This window comes from Astyanax mexicanus, chromosome 3 (genome assembly GCF_023375975.1).
Source record: "Astyanax mexicanus isolate ESR-SI-001 chromosome 3, AstMex3_surface, whole genome shotgun sequence".
Classification (NCBI taxonomy): domain Eukaryota; kingdom Metazoa; phylum Chordata; class Actinopteri; order Characiformes; family Acestrorhamphidae; genus Astyanax; species Astyanax mexicanus.
Window position 1 is genome coordinate 44,048,090 of NC_064410.1, and position 22,589 is coordinate 44,070,678.

General features: G+C 36.9%; 3 protein-coding genes across 3 annotated transcripts in view; 1 reads left to right on the forward strand and 2 right to left on the reverse strand.

Annotated features, from left to right (window-relative positions):
- Positions 1-8,100: 8,100 nt before the first annotated feature.
- Positions 8,101-9,671, reverse strand: fabp4a (fatty acid binding protein 4a). Its single transcript, XM_007249318.4, has 4 exons — positions 9,514-9,671; positions 9,072-9,247; positions 8,863-8,964; positions 8,101-8,365 (listed from the first exon to the last, which is right to left on the reverse strand). The coding sequence occupies exons 1-4, from the start codon at positions 9,584-9,586 to the stop codon at positions 8,315-8,317; spliced, it is 402 nt and encodes a 133-aa protein (XP_007249380.1). The 5' UTR covers positions 9,587-9,671; the 3' UTR covers positions 8,101-8,314.
- Positions 9,672-11,106: 1,435 nt separating this feature from the next.
- On the reverse strand, positions 11,107-13,771 carry mrpl53 (mitochondrial ribosomal protein L53). Its single transcript, XM_015605812.3, has 3 exons — positions 13,655-13,771; positions 11,494-11,606; positions 11,107-11,305 (listed from the first exon to the last, which is right to left on the reverse strand). The coding sequence occupies exons 1-3, from the start codon at positions 13,744-13,746 to the stop codon at positions 11,187-11,189; spliced, it is 324 nt and encodes a 107-aa protein (XP_015461298.2). The 5' UTR covers positions 13,747-13,771; the 3' UTR covers positions 11,107-11,186.
- A 4,865-nt stretch (positions 13,772-18,636) lies between these two features.
- The window catches only part of pag1 (phosphoprotein membrane anchor with glycosphingolipid microdomains 1), a 74,298-nt gene continuing 70,345 nt past the window's right edge, over positions 18,637-22,589 (forward strand). Inside the window, exon 1 of the mRNA XM_022683186.2 lies at positions 18,637-18,865. The gene's annotated coding sequence lies outside the window, so the exon portion shown is untranslated. The remainder of the gene's footprint in view (positions 18,866-22,589) is intronic.

Genomic DNA, 22,589 nt, shown 5'->3' on the forward strand with positions numbered 1-22,589 from the left:
TAATAATGACTGGACACTTATTGCAAAAGCAACCCAAGAGATTCTTGAGAAATGGCTGACCTTGACATGGAACTAAAGACAGCTGTAGTAAAGATCTGGAAACAAACCTCAACATGACTAAAACACGATCATTGATGTCCATAGGTTCCAGACTTCAGCCAGTCACTTACTGGAAAATACCTTGATTGCTTCATTTCAGATGTGGAATTACAAATACACAGCTTGTCTAGTCCCTGTACAATGAGAAGTAATGCAGCCCCATAAACAGCATGCTATATTGTTCTGTGTGTTCTGATACCTATCTATTATAGCCAGCATTGCTTATGTTCTGACCCGTTTATTAAGCCATCACAATGTGGCCCTTTGCCAGCTTTCATCACATCAACTTCAAGAACTGACAGTTCAGTATTTGCCTAATGTCTACAGTATCCCCAAACTCTGGACAGATGCCATTGTTACAAGATAATCAACACGATAATTACTTTCAACCATTTTAGTTTTAATATTTTGACTGGTCAGTGTCTGTATGTGTCTGTATACTTGTGTGTTTTTACTACAGTGAATTTTATGCGCCACAACAAGAGTTAATTACTTTTTAATGGTACTGTTGGCACACGTCCATCAAGGTTAGCTGCAGCTCTGTAATTTGCACGTCCCGTTGACCTCCCTTTTGTTTCTCTCTGCAATTCTGGGATCTGATAGAAATCTGCAAGTGCTGTCCAAGTCAGGTCGGCACGGATGTGGGATTTTAATACACGACAACACAATGAAGTTAAGTAAGGACACATTACACCATCTCAGTGACGTAAGCCCCAATGGGTCACGCCAATCACTTTAATAACTATTTGTCTAAACAAAAACAACTGAGCTATTTTTGGTTCCAAGAAACTGTCAGTCGTTTCCGAACACTGTCCTTTATTCTTGTTTTATAACAAAGCTGCGGAGTTCTCAGATGAATACACTTTTTTAATGAATGGTAGTAAATTAACCTACCAAAATACAGTTCTTGCTTTTATTATGTAGTTCATTGCCATTGTTTTCTGAGGTAAATAATGATTTACAGCTTATCTTAAACTACAGTTATAATTCCCTAAACAAATGACCAGTGCTGAACTTTGATCCAGTTAAGATCCAGTCTTAACTGAAAATAACCTTCCTAATATAAACGTAAAAGTGTTTGTTTATTTATTTATTTATTTATTTTTGCCTGAATCATCTCATCATGATGCTGCATGGCCACCTGTGGAAAAATGCCTACACCTTGATTCTACCCTTTGAAGATAATGGCCTATAAAATTAGTCTAAATAATGTGTCTAGGCTATTTTAAAAGCTTTTCTAATGGTGGCTACCTTTACTGAACTGATTTTCACAATTCAGTTGGTAAGTGATGATATTTTTAATAAAGGCTATATGCTAAAAACATTGCATAGTTGTTTAGTCTTATTATTAAGTTGAGTTGTTTTTATGTGCATTTCAGTCTGCATTTTAGTTAGCAAAATAGCTAATTCCATTAAGTTAGCTAGAAATGTTCTACAGATGGTGGCTGGTAAAATGTTAAAATATTAGGTTAACTGTTTTCTGTATTTTTAATCAATATTTTTAAAAATAGGTTTGGGTCTAGTGCTGAACTGTATGATAAACTATCCTCTTAAACCCTTGCTAATTTCTAAACAGTCATAACAACTGTCATGTGCTTTTTGAGTTTCCTGAAAAACGTATTACTGTTATAATTATTTTAGGAAGGTGTTGATATGAAACTTACAATATGGACAAAAGTATTGGGACAACCTGCTCACTATTATGTCTGACATTAAGGGAAATAAAAAGTTTATAAAAAGAGTTTACTCTGCTTTTGTTGGAGTAATTGCTTTATAACCTATGTCGTACCAAATCTAGTATTAGGCTAGTATTCAGTGAGTCCTGATTTATTGGCAATATTTCTTAAGACTAGTCAAGCATTAAAATGGGTGCAATGTCTTTAAGTTTTTCTAAATTTCTACATTTCCACAACCTATTAGGGGAAACTAGGTCAGTACTAGGGGAGATCCCTTGTATTCTCCTGTTAGCATCACATCTGGTGCAGGTCACACCTGGCCCTGTGGTGTTGTTGTAGTGTAAAGGGGCCAAAGAGCAGCATATTCACAGCACCATACTGAGCGCAGCGCCTGCTGAGGGTTACTGGATACATACCCTGACTGAAAGTGAGAGGCTGAATCACGGGCGCGATCAGCCTTTATTCACAGCAGCAGAGGAAAGAACTCCAACACAAAGGGGTGAGGCTTCTGAGGATTTGAACTCATCATCCATCTCACATGCCTTCATTCTTCTAATGGCAACCTTTCAAGCAGTCAGTCTCATATCACTGCTCAGAGTCAGCGCAGTGTAGATCAGCTTGAAAGTGTCATCACCATCAGTGGCTTGAAGAAGATATCAAGGAATCTCTCAGGCTCTGCGACTTTAGAACTGCCTTTGAGTCCAACATGAAGGGTTATAATTAACCTTATCAGACACGTTTTCCCACTGGAGGCCCAACATTCCACATTTTCTTTTGGCTGCTTTCAGTCCTTTTTGAGAAATAAAAATTCTGAAAAAAAAACAAAACGCCACACTAAATAATTATCCCAGATGTAGTCGATTGGTGAGGATATGTGTGGTGTCCAAATTTTGATTTTTTTTGTCATTTTTGACTGTACAAGGCTAGTAACAAGTAAAAAATCCTTTCCATAAATACAGTATATACACTCATACTTCTCTCAAATCATGTTTAGATTATTTTCAAGTCTTCAGTAATATGTGCTAGAATGTATTACGGTACACTATGATTTGGCTCAGTGGCCTTTACCCATCCTCCTGAGAAATTACCTTCCTGCAGGTTTTAAATCCAACCCAAACCTAAGGCTACATTTACATTTTAAGCCTCTTTAAACAGCTTCAATTATTTTCTCGGATCAGTTTTCAAAGAACACCTTCATAAATGTAAATTGTCTGTGTTAGTGTATCTGTCTGTACACACTAAAAACCAGCAATACAATATAAGTACTTTGTCTCATGTGTATGCAAAGAGAAGCATGGCATAGGACCATCTTTTGAAAGATTAGATTGTGTTTTGTGTCACATAAAGGCAAAACAATCAGTTTTGAGTCATTTTAGCTTAGTAATGTGAACATAGCCTAACACACCTTATTCACCCAATCAAAAACTTCTAAAGGCAACTTCTAAGTAATTGGTTGGATTGGGTTGGTTGGATTAGGATTGGATAAAGTCTCTCCAGAAACATAACTGGAGACCACTGTTCTACATTTTATTCAAGAACAATTCAGAGCATAGCTGAACACTGGAAGCAGCTGTTTTAGTCTACAGATGTTTGACTGAATTCCCTTAACTCCCTTAGGGTCAAACATCATGCAAGGCATAGAAGCCTTAAGCAAACCTTCAGATTTTGTTCATATTTGCACTTATTCATTTTTCCTGATGTTTAATCTGAAGAACATAATGTGGGTTGCCATGTTTACAGTGTATTTACTAATCAATAATTCTTAAAACACAATAAAAGTAAAAGAGTTTAAGAAAAAAAAGGAGAAACATAGGTCCAGTCAGAACTGGGATGAAGCATTGTTTTTATAGATCACAATCATGCTGTGCTGTAAATTACAAAATCTTGAAGTTCATTTTTATTTGCTAAATATATGGGATGATTTATGCTAAAATATATAAGTGTTTTTAGATCATGCCATTGTTTCCTATCATTTAAAAGAAGACCTTAAAATGCATTAGTATGTTAATAACTGGATATTTTAGTGATTTCTTGTATTTGGTTCTTCAAATGATTAAAATACCTACTATCAGAATATCCCAAGAATCAAGTAACTATTGAATGTTTTGCGTTTTCAATAAAGATTTTCAAAGACAGAATAATTATTCCAGAGTTTATGTGCATTGTGCAAAAAACTCTCCCCCTATAATCTGCAGCGTCGATTCATTTTTTGGAGTGTAAAGATGCCTATATAGTGCTTGGTAAACCCCTCCTATATAGCTGCTCCTGGAGGTCTCTGAAGACTTGTTGCATGGCAACAAACTTCTCCGCAGTCTTGCCAAAAGCTGTTTTCCACGAATGATATACAGCAGTCCTGACTCATGATTCTCAGCAGGTAACTAAGTGGGAGGGAATTCAAGGCCCTTTTATCTCTCATTCTGCTGGCCATGTCAGCAGACTAGGAGACAAACAGTCGACCAGCATTCTGTGTGGTTATTAATCACTTTGACCAGAGTGGGTGTGAATGTGTCCCTGGTTGAGGTTGGCATGACTGCATGTACTCTAAGTAGTAATTACAGAGAGATTAACAAGAGTATAACTCCAATAAATCTCAGGCTTATTACATATTAATAGCTTTTGGTTACGTAACAAGCTCAAATGTTTTTGTTTTTCCATAATAATGCAGACAAGCTGAATTACTCCTAAATTGTGCAGTGTAGAGTAAAAGCCTTGGCATTTAAGGGGTTAACTTTTGCAGTTCAAGAACTAATCAGTGTAGGATTAGTAAAAACACACACGCACAAAGCACAGGCAATAACAACTCTGCAGCAAGCCTCTGTCATATTTTATGGCCCCGTAGTGGAAAACGTTGATTCTTTCAATACCAGAGGATGCTGGGGAACTGCGCGATGGACAACGGTAGCCTTGGCCTCATCCTTAGACCAGGCCAGACACGGCTGGATAACAGCATTGTGTATCTGAGAATAAGGAAGGAGAGCGGAAGGGTGTGAATGCTGCCCCGCAGAGTTGCTTTCCAGATGTTACCCAGAGGACATGACTTCATTCCCACAGTACTATCCAGGCAAAACAGGTTCTAAGACCCAATGATAGCACAGTAGAGCGCTGTATCAATAGCACATACAATACCTCAGCATCCTGCCATGAGACCACCCACAGAGCAACATACAGGTTCTATAGATGTGCTGTATTGTACACGGTGCAGTAAAGGTTGTTATTCTATGAAGCTGAGTTTGTGTAAGTTCGAACAGTGAGTGTGTTTACATGCACTCAATAGTCCAATTTCTGCAAAATACCATTAATGCGTTTACATGAACTTGGGTAATCAGATAATGGGCAAACTCCGGGTTTATGTGAGTCAGGCAATATTCAGATTATTTTTCCTTTTGTAACTAGAAATAAACTAACAATAATTATACTTTTTTCATAACTGTAATAATACTTGTTTTGTGTTTTGTAAACATGGACTCATGCAGGAAAATATGGATTTTTTTTTAATGATTTCTAATATAATGTAACACTACCTTGCTTGCATCTATTTCTAAATTATATTGTTGCAAAGACGAAGACAAGTGTTTTTTATGAGCATCTGCCATATCTGGTTATTCTGTGTGCATGCACATGCTGAGAAAACCCAATCAAAGGATTTTCAAAGTAATCAAAGGATACCAAATACATCCACTGAGAAATCTGATTACTGAGCTAAGATCTCTCTACATTATATTTCTCAATCAGATTACAAGCCCTTAATGTAATTCACATCAAACCACTCTAAATGGATCTGTTCACATCTTAACCATTTAATTACACAGACATTTAATAAAATAATATGAATTGGCCTGGAAATGCTCTAGAGTAATGATGAGAGCTTAAAACATATAAGTGCTACTGTTTTGTCTAAAAAGGAAAACTAGCTGAAAAACATGTTGCAAAACCCTAAAACTGCATAATAGCCTTGAATCATTTATATACTGTATGCCCTCAAATGTATACACACCCAACCTACTAGCAAAAGCCATTTGAGTCTAAACACTACAGCTACTTAATGAGAAAAACAAATCTGAGAGGTTAGAAATGCTAGAAGCTAGTGCTAGGCTGACTGGAGGGGGAAAAACTATCATAATCATAAAATCTATATATTGATCTGCATTGCCGGTCAATTAATAAAAGCCAAGGTACTGTGTCAAAGGTGGACTTAATCAGCAGTGGTAATGGCTAAAAGGCTAAAAGCAACAGTAGGCTAAACAGAAAAAGGTAAAGAAAATAAAAATAAAGTAAAAAAAACTTATGCAGAGACAACAGCAATATTATCCAGGAACCCTCAGGAATAATATAGAAAACAACTTCTTGTTAGAGTCATTAAGCTATGCTAGTCGAAACTAGGCTAGGCTAGGTTATGTTTTGAAACTGTGAGCTGCCTGTAGTGGTGGTATAAACTTTGATGTGTTTTTTTAATGAGCTTACAATTAAAGGAAAATCAGTGTGTCAGAAAAACAGGATTGTAAACAGCGTGGTAAAACTGCATCTGAGCCTTTTTCATCCCGAGCATAGCCACATACTTACTAAACATTCATCATAAAACAACTTCAAATACTGAATAAATGTATTCTGCACCTACACATCATTCTTAAAATGTTCTCTAATTCTTGAATTATTGATTAAACAATAAATAATACATTACATTGTTTTATGTTTCTCTTTTGTAGCAGTTTCTTTGTAAATAAAATAAAATGTTTTGCATTGCTTCTGTGAAAATGTTGTTTTAGAGAGTGTCCACATTCTAATCCTCCAATTCCCCACAAGCTTCTCGCTTTTCCCCTTTTACACATAAACATGGTGGGGTCTTGAGTACATGTTCTTTTGGAGCACTGCCTTGCATCACAGTGAACTCCCGCCCAATTACACATCCATCTAGTCAACTCAATCCCAAAAAAGAACACGTACAGTCTATTGTGTATTGTGTGAACTTCTTTGAACTAGATCTCCTTTGCAATGGCAACAAATATCTCTGAAGCAAATCAACATCATATGTTCTCCTTTTGTGATCTCAGCATGGTCAGGAGGGGTGTGTTCTACCCTAGTCCTGAAGAATCTGATGTCCTCATTAGTCGGCACAGTTATTTAACCTCCAAACTTTATACTGCATAGTTGAGAGTAATGCATTGTTTTTCATGAATAGGGTGTTCAGACGTAGTTGGCCCACAATGCACCTGTTTCAGCTGTTTTTGCTGTTAACCACAATCAGTGTATCTCCTCGCTTTCCTGTCCTGGGAAAGTGGTCGCCACTGGAACAGTTTGATGGCTTGAGTGCAGGCCAAAGGGAGTGATCCTGCAGGGACCTATGCTCTGGTTTCCTTAAGCTTGCTAGAACTATGTGCAAAAAAGGAAATGTCTAACCAAAAAAAGGAAAGGAAAGCATATCCTCTGTGAGTCACAGTGCACAACACTTTGACACCATTTCTTATAGTTATTCTCTATAAACAAAGCAACCCAGGCTATACTATATCAACACAGGTACAAACTAATCAATGACCAGTGTACTGAATGAATGTGGGGTTAAAGGGTTAGAAAATGTTTTTTTTTTTATATTACTGCCTGATTAATATCAGTTTGATTTTTCTAAATAACTTGATCACAGACAGTGCTTGTTACACTGTATGACCATTCTCATCAAATATATATATATATATATAAATTTGTAGTTTATCATTCAATGTAATGTATTTATTTAATGTTCCTTTTATTTACATATATATTAAAAGTTATGACTGTTTTTGTTTTTTCGGACTGTGGTAATATGCACCATTTATAATTATGTAGTAATAACATGTGGCTTTTCCACTCCAGCCATGGAGCCCCACTATAACATATAATTTGTACCACTAATGTGGTACAAATTTTAAAAACTTGATATTTCACAAAAAATTAAACTCTATAACAAAGTTAGTCCACATAACTGATGTTAAAAGCCTTTAGGATCAGTGTGCCAAAAAAATACTCATCCTATACCAGTGCTTCTCAGGGCTCAGTCCAAATTCGGCTCCACCCAAAATTTACAACACTGACAGGGACAGAAAAAATGTGGACTGAGGTCCCCAAGGACTGATTTGAGAATCCCTATCTTAAGCAACAACAAAGATTAGTTTAACAGACACGAATGTCTATAATGTTCTTGCCAATGAGAAGAATTAGCCAACTACCAAAAGAATCATTTGAGCTTGAAAGATTGAGCAAAATCTTCAACAGTTTGCATGTAAAAGGCTTATACCCCATGCAGTATCATCAGCTGTGCTCACTGCGTATACAAATATAAACCAACAGACAACAATTTGAAGGCAAATAAAATTGAAACTTTATTCAAAGAACCACATCAATTATTTTCAATGCATCTTAAAATACACTGCATGCTTTGGCTTTGGTATGAGGAGGAAATTAAAACAAGAAAGAAAAAACAACAAAGATATGAAGGACTCTTTTTCGCCTCTATTGCTCATTGAACTGAGCCAGGCGTTGTTCAAATCGCTTCAGGAAGGGTAACTCCATTACTCTTTCACATACGTCCTCACTGCCACCACATCGCCCATCTTGCATTTCTGCAGAGGAAAGAAATAGTGCATCATGTTTTAGAAAAGTGACATAAGTGTAAGAATCTGGTTTAATGGTGATTAATGAGATGTTATAATTACAATGAACCAACAACATATTTATCAGTGAGATTAGTTGCATGTTATACATGGCCTAAATTTTAGTACAGAGTAGAGGAAATGTAGGAAAGTTAAATTAAATAATACAATTAATTAAATAAATTAATAATAAATAAATTAAATAAATAAATATATATATTAATAAATCATACTTATATATATATATATATATATATATATATATATATATATATATATATATATATATATATATATATATATATATATATTCTATTTTTACTACTATGTTGATCTGCCAGTGTTCATTTAGCAGATTTGGTAAATGTACTGTGTGGGTGTAGATATAAACAAAATAAAAATATATATTTAATTAAATAAAATACAATGAATTAAAATGAATTTTAATAAATAAAAACACAACTTACCGCTACTAATTTTCCATCAGTCACTTCTCTCTCTAGTGTTGTCTCCTTGCCGTCCCAGGTCTGTTTCTGCACCAGTTTTCCATTCTCCAAAGTCACAACGGTCTGAATACAGAAAGGGAGAAACTCCGTTAAAATCCCTTCAGCAAAAATCAGGCTGTGAGTATAAACGCTAAAGCCCCCCGGGACCCCCAAACTCAGCCCCGACTGACCGTCGTCTTTCGGTCGTCCGCCGTGGTCTCCTCAAACGACTCGTTGAGTTTGAATTTGATCTCGGTGGTCTTGAAAGCGCTTTGGGACTTCATGGAGATAAGCCCCTGGTCGTCCACGCTCACTAAAAGGTTGGGCTTGGTCCTGTTTCCCACCTGACGGGTGGCGAAACCCACACCTTAAAAAGAAAACACATGAAAAACAGCGTTAAAGTGCATTAAAATATAGTCACACTTCAGACTGAGCCATAGAAAATTAGTTCAGTTAGTCCACAGAATGAATAAAGCCGACAAATCCGATTAAACTAAAAAAAAGTTATTTACTTCAGCTTTACCATAATTAAATAGCATAGTTAATCTGTCTATAATTTAACGTTACCTATTTCTCTATTCTGCTCTTTTAATTCAGATTATTATAGTATAGGTGAATAAAGCTTGTATTTACCCAGAGCCTTCATGTACTCGTCAAAGTTATCGCTGCTGATCATCTTCCATGTTCCCACAAATTTGTCAACCATCTTTGCAGCTGATGTTTCGGTGTCGCTCGAGCTACAGAGAGTCACTGAACCTCTACAGAACACACACACGCAGACACACACCGCCGAGCCGTGGCTTTATGGTGTTTCTATAGCACGTGCGCGACCACAGCAGCCAATCAGCGCGTGAAGCGTCATCGCAGCGGCGTTCCCACGTTCACTGAGGAGCAGGGCTGTGCAGAAATGAGGGGAAAGGTTCACAAAAAAAGGCTCTCTGTGTAAAAGACATGTATAAAGACCCAGAGTGGAGTAAAAATACAAGTGATTTATGTAGAAGTTGAAGTGTTCTTTAAACTCCACACTCAAGAGGAAGTACTAAAGTATTAAACACTTTTTGGACTTAAGTATTGTAACTAGTTCATTATAAAATGTAGCACTCAAGTACTGAAAGTAAAAGTAAAGTATTGTGTAATGTAGTTATAACAAAAAGCAGTGGAAAGTTCTCAGAGTGAAAGGCAGAATAGGAGCAGTGTGGTTTTCACTTAATGATGAGGAGAATCATCAAAGTCGGTGACAGTGCAGTTCATCTACCGCTTTGGCCTTAGTGATATTTTTTTATGATTGTAGCAATGATGCAGCACATAAAATGTATTAAACTTTTAAAAATATCTAGTGAAGTAAAACTGGAAGTAGGAGAAAAAAATAATACTCCAGTAGATACAGACACAGCATTTTAATTCTTCAGTACTGTAGTAAAATAGTTCTACTTTGTTACAATGCATCAATGTTTATGTATGTTTGGGGCACACAATACAAAACAAAATGTATAAATATGTCTAGAATGAGAGTGAGTGGCCTTGACCTGCTCATATGGACACTCTGTCTGCGACCATGACTCAGTGTTTGCAGTCGTGCTTATCTGACCTTACTTCTAAAATTGAGGGCAGAGTTCATCCTTCCTGTCCATTCCCGATTTCCATTGGGATAAACAAGGTTCCATCAATGTATTTTCCACATTGACCCCAAATGTGCGTGTGTGAGTCTAAAGCACCCTGCCATAGACTTTCAACTTCTGCAAGGAGGTATTTCTGCCTTGTTGCCCAGAACCAACTGCCAGGACAAAGTGTTTAAGAAGATGAATAAAATAATGCACTGGTCATTTTGTGTGATACAAAAGATTACACAAAATGCAAGGAACTGGTGAGAGGATTTGGTTGCAACCACAAGAACATTAGTCAGGTTAGTTGGATCATAATCACCACACCAATTGATCTAACTTACTCAAAGGTACTGGGGAATTGCTTCACCCTTCCACAGTTTAAAGACCAATTAGAAAAGCTGTTTATGCACTGAGTAAAAGGAATGTCTGGATAGTTTAACACATTTACCATGTGTATATCATGGAGTATAAACATAGCCCCACCTATACATTTTATAGTCTAAAGAGAACATTTTTAAGATCATGGATGACATTCCTATCTCTTTCTCACACAATGAAAGAAATCACTACTAGTTATCACTACTTGTTCTTTTAAGTCTATAAATAATAAAAAATACAGAAATTGGATTTGATAGTTATTTTATTTAACAAAACAAGCATAAATATATCAACACAACATACACAAGATGTACACAACCACAGCTACTTCTTCCCTCCCGCTTTAGCTTGGGGATCTTTAGCAACACAGCGTGTCTGTAAGGCAGAAAGCATCTCTTGGGTTGTGAGGTTGGATCCGTTCATCACTAACTGTTCTCCATCAACTGGGTGAAAAAAAAAAACACAAGCATGTGAGGAATCTACAGGAAGGAACAGCAGTACACACCTCAATATGTCCATAAGTTATTAGGTCAAAGGGTATAAGGCCAAAATCTATTACAAGACTATTATTACTTAATGAAAGAATGAAAGAAGTCTGTGTCAGGGTGCACAGTATGGAAAGGTCACTCACTGAATGTAATGTCAATCACGGGCTCTGACCGGTCATGTTTCACTTCCGTTATGACTTCACAGTTCATGTTAGTTGCTCTGGCCTTTTCAGATCCCACCAAAACAAGAAAGTCTCTGTGGACAAAGTTAGATTAACTATGTTAATGGATGTCCATAGAAAAACAAAAAGAAATGTTTGTGGTAATTTAGGAGTCAGACATTTCTATAGTAAACAAAGATAAAATACAGTGTGACTTTTATTGTCATTGTTATGCAGAAAATTATTTTCTTTCTTATTTGAAACGCTTCCTTACATTGAACCAAAATGTGATTGTGAATAGGCCAATAGAAATGCTTTAAAACTGACTTCCACTAAAAACGTTTTTCGCCTCTTTCATTCAGTTGCGATTTTGGAGATACAGGGTCTCCTTAGTAATCTATTCGTCACACATACGGAACCGTCTAAGGAAACTTTCTTTATGCCATCATCATTGCTGTGCAAAACTTATTTTCTGTAGCCAAGTCTCTGATTGCAGCTGTTAAAGATTTGTTAGTCTCATAGTAGTGACTAAATTATGAATTAATAGTCGTTACTATGTGCACTAAACAATACTTATAATAGCTAAATAATAAACATGCACTATGACTACATGCTATTGTCAGCAGAGCTCCGACGGGCAATATAATGGTAATTCACATGACAAACTTCCCCTCTACAATAACCACAAAATATTTTTTTCTGACACTCCAGTTAAGCTGATGATTCACTTTCCTCACCCATAGCAGCCACTGTTATCAACCACACTGCTAACCAGTCCTTGGGGCTAGGCTTCTAATCTTCTGACTGAATAAGAATTAAACACTTAATATCTTCCGGCTAACATGTAAACATGTGATAATCAGTCATGAATTAATGAATGGGGATGTAAAATTGTGATATAGCTATGCAGCAAACTTATAACATTTATTGAAAAAAGGGGAACACTAAAGAATGATGAAACCTTATGTAGCTACACTGTTTGACCACCAAAGTTTGCAAACAACCAGAACCAGTTAATAAGTCACTCCAGCACAGCTGTGTAGCAACAGGCCCACTTCACCTGCTAGGTCAAACATCATTAGTAGGTTTTGCAACATCACAGCTACAGTAATTATTTTTTTAACTTTTGTATCTACAACTGTGAAATCAGTATCATGATTATTTGCAGAATGTACAGTTACACCTCTTGTAAATATTCAAGATGGTATAAAATAATTCATTAGCTTCAATGTATGAATACGTTTTCGCAGGATATCTGTCTGCTTGAGCAAAAGTACATTAATGTGAATGAATGAAGTTACACTTCATTCTTTACACTTTAGTTTTTATGCCTTGCAATCATGTTTTACACCCAACCATTTACACTAAGCCCACATCCACACACTGATGAGAAGCGGCAGCCAAACGTACACAGCATACTCCTAACTGGAAAAAACTGTCCACCTGGAGGAGAACTACATTGGGCAGTGAGGTGCTCCAGCACCCAGCACAGAGTGGCAATATATATCGCAGTATAGTCATACATACACAAACCATACACATATACTCACACACACACACACACACACACACACACACACACCATACACATGCCATATACACACACCATACTCATACACTCACACAGACACAGCACATACACATATACACATACCACATATACACACCATACATATAACACATACACACTATACACACCATACACAGACACAACACATACTCAAACACACACACACACACACACACACCAATGCATAAGCCCAGCACTGTGAGGCGAACTTGCTAGCCACTGTGCCGTTAAAGTAACTGTACGTTAATAAATTAAAGTGTAATTGTCCCACAGGGCTGTCATCAGTAGGGTTTTATATTCATGGTATACCAAAAAAGCGAAAAGGTGAAAAAGCAAAGAAAACTCTTTTATCGTGAGTAAAGAGTCTATTTATGTCTAAACTCTTTACTATATTTAGGCTCTTTAGAAATCATCTCTGCAGCTTCACCAGCACAGCCTCGCACAGACTCAGGGAGGAGGCACGGATACCCCAGTCCACAGAGTCATTACACTAGCTTAGCTAACTCTAACTGGATTTCTATCATATCAGCAGCAGCCCGGGCTCCCACCCCTGTACCGTGTGTATGAACGTACCGGGTGGAGCGCACACTGGACTCAAACGGGCAGAACTTCACCACTATCTTCTTGACCGTCTTTAACACCACGGCTCCCTTGGACGCGGCCATGTTTCTCCTCTTTGAACTCTGACCCACTGCAACAGATATAAGACTTTATTGTGTGTTCATTTGATTCTTAATTTCTGTTTGACGAAATAAAGATACTAATAATTAGAATAATATGATCACAATATATAAATGTGTATAGAGTGTTTTGTTTGTGTAATTTTCTTAAATAATAAAAAAAGATTAAAAAAGCAACTGTGCTTCTGAACAGTGAGGAACTTTTATTTTGACAGGGGAGATTAAAGGCTGATTGAATGAGTAGAATGAGTGACGTGCAGCTTGACCAATGAGAACCAGCGTGAGTTGCAGGTCTAACCCATATAATAATAATTTACTTAGTTTACATACATGTATATAGTTTATATAATATATGTACATAATAAAAATTATATTCGTAATACCAATAACAATAGTGATTGTATTAATTACTATTATTACTATTTTATATTATTACTATATTAATGTGCCGCTTTTTTATGAGCCACTGTTGACTTGATTCGTTTTTGTTCAAATGTACATGTATACATATATGTGTACATGTATATATTTAGTCATTTGTTATTTAAGTGTAAGCACAATAGAACATGTATTAAGATTAAAAGCACATTAAATTAGACCAATCATATAGTTAAAAAATAATTTTATCATGTGTTTCATCCCATTATTTTCATTCCTAAATTAAGTTACTTTAAACCATTTAGATGCTTTACCTGATTAATAACTATATAAATAATTTGGATATATATATATATATATATATATATATATATATATATATATATATATATATATATATATATATATATATATATATATATATATATTTTTTATATATATATATAAATATATTAATTTAACATATTTTAAGGACCGTATAAAATGCTTTTTGTTTGCAGTACGACTTTACGGTTAATAGTTTTGTAAACTGGCCCAAAGAGGTTCTGCAAAACGCAGGGTTTTTTCACGACTACTTCCACTAGGTGGCGCAGTGTGACCGTGTTTTATGAACTGCGTGTCTGAAGCCTGTATTCTGTGTGCGTGATGAACTGATTAACTGCGGCAAGTAAAGGGAGACAAATGCCCCTGATACCTCTGTTTCACATACCTGTTGTTTTTTATTTATATATTATATATGGCAATGTTGTACTGTAGTCTGTGAATCTTTAAATATAATAATAATTATGTCTGAAACACCAAAACAAAGCTAGTTTTCAAGGTTTACTGAGGCTGTTTGTAGTGGTGTGGTATATTATGTTATACATGTTATACACTTACTACTATAACTATATAGTAGTCAAGTTATAAAAAGGTTTTAATGGGATTTAAGGGGATAAAACTTCTTAAAATAGATTATATTTGGTTCCTAAAAGGTTACAGGTACAGTAGTCGTAGTTTTACTACTGTTTATTGTTAGTCTTTGTTTAATTCTTTGCATGTAGTTGCTGCTATAACAAACATTGTTTTAATTCATGTTAACAATTTTTTATACTTAAATAGTGCTCTATTTGTACTGGTGCATATATTAGTCCAAGGTCATACAATCACATTAGTCAACAGCACATTAGGTTTATGTATGGTGGGGGAAACAATGGAAAATTCATAGTTATACGAGATGTTGATAATATATATATATATATATATATATATATATATATATATATATATATATATATATATATATATATATATAAACCAGTCATACAAAGGTAAAATACATAGTTACAGAGAAATGACAAGACATTTATTGTTACTGTTTTCTCTCTTTTCTTCTGAACTCTTTGTTGTGGTGTGAAAACACAGTCACTCCCCACGCCCTGGTTTAGCCCTGTACCACACGTTCCTCGTAGTTTCTGATGACCAAGAGTCTCCTTCCTGAGCAGGCGAGCACACTATGCATTAGAAGCTCTATATTTAGAGCACAAGCTGAAGACCGTGCTTCCTATGACACAGCCTCAAGAGCTGGTTCCTCTTTTCAAAAACAATAATGTGGGTAGCTCAGGGAGTTGCTTCATATGCTCCAAAATTAGTTGTGCCTCTAGATAGACCCATAAACACAATGCATCCGAGCTCTCAAGAGGAGAGGTCAGCTTAAAAGAATAAGGGTTAAGGGGTGTGATTTTTGATGTTTGGCACTTTATGGGCTAAATATATTTTCTGCTGCTGACTCCCAATCTCAGTATGGCTTATAGGTGCATGGCAGGAAGCCAGAGCGCTGCCAGCGTTGTTTATTGGATTTAGTGAGTGGGCGCTGTGTGTGCCCAGTTCAGCAGGACAATACTAACTCTCATGAATTTTTATTTTAATGGGTATGGTGATTACACATTAAATATTAAATGTGTAATAAAACTTTAAACTCTTCAGGCCTGTTTGTTGCTTCATATGTCAGTTATATAATAGTTTATTGGTAATAATATTTAGTAGTCACAGAATAATGTGAATAGTTTGCACGTTCTCCCTGTGTCTACGTGGGTTTCCTCCGGGTTCTCCGGTTTCCTCCCACAGTCCAAGGACGGCACGTTGAGGCTAATTGGAACTTGATTGAAAATTGCCCCTTAGATACAAGTGTGTGAGTGAATGTGTCTGTGTGTCTGTCTGTGTCTGTCTGCCCTGTGATGGATTGGCGGCCTGTCCAGGGTGTATTCTGCCTTCCACCCGATGCCGGCTGGGATAGGCTCCAGCCCCCCCGCGACCCTTAACGGATAAAGCGGTTGACGGTGAGTGAGTGAGTGAGCGAGAATTATTTGGTCTTAAAATTGAAACTTGAAAATAAACCTAGTGTTTAAGAGATTAACTGAGGTTGGTGGTATAATGTGTTACACTATATAAGTACACTTATATATTTATTAATTGTGTCTGAATAAGGCTACTTTGAACAGTCATATTATATAATGATTTAGTAATACATTTTTGTTGTTGTGAACCCATTGTGGAACCCATTATTATGTGCAGAAAAGTGTGGTACTACTACACACAAATTGTAATAACTAAATAAATACTTACATTATATTTTTTTTTACAAAAAAAATGATATCAGACAAAGATAAAATAAGTAAATACAAAAAGCAGTTTTAAATGATAATTTTATGTATCAAAGGAAAAAATCTATCCAAACCAGCCTGGCCCTATGTTAAAAGGTATTTGCCTCCTAAACTTAATAATTTGGTGGTGCCACCCTAGAGGCAACAATTGCGATCGAGGGTTGGCAAGTACTGGCAATGAGTCATTCACATCTCTGTTGAGGAATTTGCGCCTTCTGTTCCTTGCAGAATTGTTTTAATTCAGCCATATTGGAGAGTTTTTGGGCATGAACTGCCTGTTTGTCATATTTGAGAGACAACTCGTAGCTTTAAAAGGAATATGGATGCATTAGAAGCTTGTTTGTGGATCATCTTTTGCTGGAGTGGAGAGAAAACAGCTGGTCTTAAGTACATGCTCAGGTCAAGGAGAAGAAAAAAGGCCAGGCCGTTTTTTTTGCTGTTTTTGCTGCACCAAGAGATGTGTGGATACGAGAGAGAATATGAAGAGAATAGAATTTGCTCAAAAGCAAAAAGAGGCATGAATTCTAATTTGACTGTTCACATTTATGTCCATGCAGACTTCTCAAGTCTCCCGGATAATGCGGGAGTCTACCGCATATCAATAACAGCTCCCTAATGCCCACAGATCAGATAAAATCTGGCAGTCTAGCATGCGCACACAGGCGACACAGACATTTTCCCCATTTTTCCCGTGTGTGAAAAAGAGGGAGAGGGAGAGAAAGGTGCTCCCCTTGTGTGTATATTCATGAAGAGCATGCAAAACAGAGAGAGTTCTGATTGGCCTGTTATCTGCAAAGAGTCAGTTTTTAGTGTGGGCGGGCAATGTTTTTTTCCTCCTTGATAGGATGTGTTCAGGAGCATCGTGGCTCCCATCAAAACTCATTTTATCTCTGAAGTCTCTAAAGTATATCCATGTCTTGATTGAAAAAGATTGCAAAAGGCATGTTGAGGTAAGTTAATGTGACTATCTATTTATCTATCTATCTATGTATATGTCTATTTATCTATAGGTTATATATATATATATATATATATATATATATATATATAGGTTATTTATGTATATTTTTATATATATATATATATATATATATATATATATATATATATATATATATATATATATATATATATAAAGCATCACATATGATTTGAACAGATGCAAATAAACATACATACAGTAAAACATAACAAGTATGTTATATCCTGTGAGCCAAGCTGAAGAACAAAGTGTAGTTCCAGATTTCTCCTGGGTGCTCCTCACCCAGCATGTGTATATGTTCCGTTCCATCAGCAGCTCACCTGATTTACCAAATTTACCAAACCACGTGTTGAAATTATGAGAACTAGAAATAACTCTATTAAACTCAGATGAGGGATATGTTTTAAAGAAAACAGGGCTGTAAAAGCACTGCTGTTTGTATTTATTGTAATGCTAGTGTTTTTTTTGTTGAGCTTTTTCTTTACTGAAATTCCCACAGAAGCCTAAAACATTTGCACAATACTGTATATAGTTTTTTTTTTTTTTTTGGGACAAGGGAGGGGGTAGGGTTTAGGGGTTCAAGTCCAGGTCCATTAAATTTTGCAACTTGGGATGTCTGTCTATCCGTTGCAGGACCATATGAAAGTGACTAAAATCCGATTTGAAAAAAAATGGATTTAGCACGTTCACACAGCCATGAAAAAAATCAGATCTGAGCCCCATTTAACGAAAAATCAGATCTAAGTCACCTTAGCCTGGTAATGTGAACGTAGCCAAAAAAACTACATATCCCATGAGCCAGTGCGATAGCTGCCTGTTCACTCCACAGCGCTGTATCACTCCACCCCGCTCGGAGCAGGCGGAGGGGGCGTGGCCTGGCGGTAGTCTGCTGTTTGCAACGCCGGTATGCTGGAGCGCAGCGCAGTGCTGCTGTCCGTCACACAGCTATCAGACCCCGCGGGCAGCCCGCGGTCCCGTAGCATCGTTCCTCACTGAAACACAGTAAACTAAAGGTTTCCGCGAGCTCCGGACCCTGCCTGAGCGCTGTGAGCGGGCTCCCTCCAGTCTGAGCAGTTGGCGGGTCTATGGATGGTCGCTCTGGGTGAGTGGTCTTCACCTCTCTCTCTCTCTCTTTCTCTCTCTCTGAATCCTGGAGAAAGTTGATGCGGGATGCGGGGAAAAGCTGACAGTGGTGACAGAGCGCAGCACGCGCAGATAACTGAGCTCAAACTTCACGCGCGCGCGCCTGTGTGTGTGTGTGTGTGTGTGAGTAAGAGTGTGTGTCGTGTGCTGCAGCATGCCAGTCGCAGTGCTGTGCAGGAATTCAGCACTCACTGAAGCCCCCCGACACGAGAAATGAGGGGGAGCAGCAACAGCAGCAGGCTGGGGGGCTGGGCTATATGGCAACAATATCAAATCACGATATGCAGCTATTGATGCTATATGTCGATATTACGACATTAAGTTTTGAAGTAGGAGCAGATACACTGATGTACAGTATTCATTCATTAATTTGCAAAAAAAAAAACATATTCAGGTGTGTTAAAACTTTAATGGCATATATGTTTTTGCAAACTTACTATTTGTATAAACACATAAAAAATAATTTTATTTACCTAGAAATTACAAAACATTTAGCTATAGGAGACAGTTACAGGGGCCAGGTGTTCTTCTGAGACTTCAGACTCAAATGTCTTAATTTGGGATGTAAATGTTAACAGAATTTAGATAGCATTAGCATTTATTAGTATTTTCCTCCTTTAGTATTAGTATTATCCACATCATGATACAGTACAGGTGCTGTCTGTCTTCATATGCTATTAAGTTTTGTTCTTTACAGTATTCCTTCATTAATTAGCAAAAAAAAGGATATTGGTTAATGCTGTTTGATGTCAATGTAAATACGTTTAATCACACAGCCCTACTGAATCTGCTAATATCTTGCTTTTGTTACATCCTTCATACACTGCTTGGACAAAAAAGTCTTTATCTGGATTTAACTAGCAAAATGATCTGGGGTTGCTGCAGTTGGTCAGGTCTAGGTTCAGCAGCAGTATGTGATGAATGAATGAGGTCAGCTGACTACCTGAATATACTGAATATAGACCAGGTTATTCCATCAATGGATTTTTTCTTCCCTGATGACACGGGCGTATTCCAAGATGACAGTGCCAGTATTAATGGGGCTGGAATTGTGAAAGAGTGATTCAGGGAGCATGAGCATCATTTTCACACATGGATTGTTCACCACAGAGTCCAGACCTTAACTCCACTAAGAATCTTTGGGATGTTCTGGAGAAGGCTTTGTGCAGAGGTCAGACTCTACCATCATCAATGCAAGATCTTGGTGAAAAATTCATGCAACACTGGATTGAAATTAATCTTGTGTTATTGCAGAAGTATATTGAAACAATGCCACAGCAAATGCATGCAGCAATCAAAGTTAAAGTCAGTCCAATAGATATTAGAGTGTGTGACATTTCTTTGTTGGTGACTTTTTTTCTTTGGCCAGGCAGTATATCTTAATACTGTCCAGCTGTCTATATACCTCTGACTAATGGAAAAGGAAATGGTCTCCAATCGTGTGGTTACTAATGAGGTTGTTATAAACCACACAGACTATTGATACTAAAGCTCTCATGTTTATTTGTATACGCTTTTTGTGGTTCATTTTTTATGGGCATGGGAAATATGATCACATACATACATACAGAAAAAGATATGCATATACAGTACATATATCTACAAATATACGCATCACTGTACACAATGCATAAAAATAAATAACAGATAAAGAGGCAGTGCAGTGATAAATAAAACAAAGCGCAAGAGGTGCAGGTATGATAAACATGTGCATTAGACATTGAGCATACTATGGTGAGAATACATGGTATTACCATCACTCAGTATTACATCACAGTAGTGTGGATACTGTGGATATCTTTAGTATCTATGAACCTATGTCTGTGCACACAGGATGTATCAAACAAGACCATATATATATAGTCTGAATTAATTGGATTTGGTATGTGAAATGTTACTTATTAGGAAAAGCATTATATTTATGGTGTTTTTAGCCTTATGTATATGTGGCACTGCTGTTTGATTGGTGCATCTTGTTCTAACTTTAGAACTGTTAGAGCACCTAATGTATCTGAACCTGATTAAATATACCTTAGAAATAAGATATGAAGTACAAAGATTGTGAAGTACAAAACAGTACAAGAATATATTTAACTATGATCTATTTGTCCTATTTTAATCTATTTTTTATTATTATTTTTTGACCATTAATCATTAGCTTGTAGTGTACTTTTTTCTGGACATAATCAAATTCATTTACAGTTCATTGTGAAAAAATGCTCTGTCCACATACACATTTAAACACACTTTAAATCTTAATCTAAATACGTTTCCTGAATTTTTCAGTTCATTTCATGTATAAATGTAGCTGATTTCTGCATAACGGCCTGCTGACAAGACAAATCAGCAGATTTAAGCAGGATCACAATGGATTCTATTAAACCACTGGCTTCCCCACATCTCTCCAGGCATCTACAAACAAAACAGTGGGATTGAGGTCAGATGGAGGGATGCACTGGGGGCCCCCACCCTCAGTCTTATTAGACTGATATTACTGCCTCCTTTGGCAGGCTTTAAGCACTGTTGCTGTGCTCTGCTTTGCTGTGCTGGAAGGCTTCACTCACTCAGTGGCTGCACCTGTCTAATTGGTAGGGAGTATTTGGGATATAAAACTGGTCCTGAGGCCTGTACTGATCTCTTTACAACCGTCAATATTTTAAAATGATTGCAATCAGCATCTTCTTCACATTCACTCCCAGTGGTCCTCATTGGGCTGTAGTCCTACTGCTCAGAAACTGAGCTACTGCAGCTCTGGTGTCAGATCTAAACATCTAAATATCTAATGGAGGTCAGGAAGATATCTTGGTATTTAGGTTTCCCTCAAATATCTATAACCTCCACTGTGGAATGAAACAGAGAACTGGCCATGCTGGGAACTGACTGGGATCAGCCGCTGTGTTCAGCTGCTGTGTTCACAGTGCTCTGGGCTCTTCACAGATTGAAATATTAATGAGCTACTTACAACTGCTGTGGTCACACACCATGAGATGAGCAAGTTGATAGTCTGCGCTTTTGTGAGATTGAGCTGCATTCCAGGCTTTTTTACATTCTGGGGTTGTAGTCCTGTGCAATTCATGCGCCTGGATGTTTCTCCAGCTGCGGCATGTTTTCTTTAACAGGGCTTCTCAAACTGAGCTTAGTGCTCAGCAGGGGGTGGCTAAAAGCTGCCAAAGTGGGCTTTTTGGCGCACAATGATAATGGATAACATGCATGAATGTGGTATTATCTCCAAAACATGAATGAACATGCCATGTATTAGCATTGAGCGGCGTCCCAGTGCTCAAGATGGGCCCATGGGTTGCTTTTCATTGGTAGTGTATGTAGAACGATGGGCTGCGTTATAGGGCCTATTGTGGAGCTGGGTGATACGGTATGAATATTGTATGACGATATTTAAATTTTCATAAAACACAATATTTTAAAAATATTTTATCATTTTTTCTTATGCTGACAAAATGCATTAGTAGTAGGGCTGTAACGATTATAATCAATAGACAACAATTTCTATTATTTAAATTTCATTTTTGAAAGTGCTGGGGACAGAATTGCAATGGGAAATGCGTAAAAAGCTCACTCACACAGGTTACACTCAACTCTGTCTGTGTCTCTTAAAGTGCCCAACCTCAACAGATCACATATTTATTCACTAAATATCAGTACTTACCATGTTTAAACATCATCTA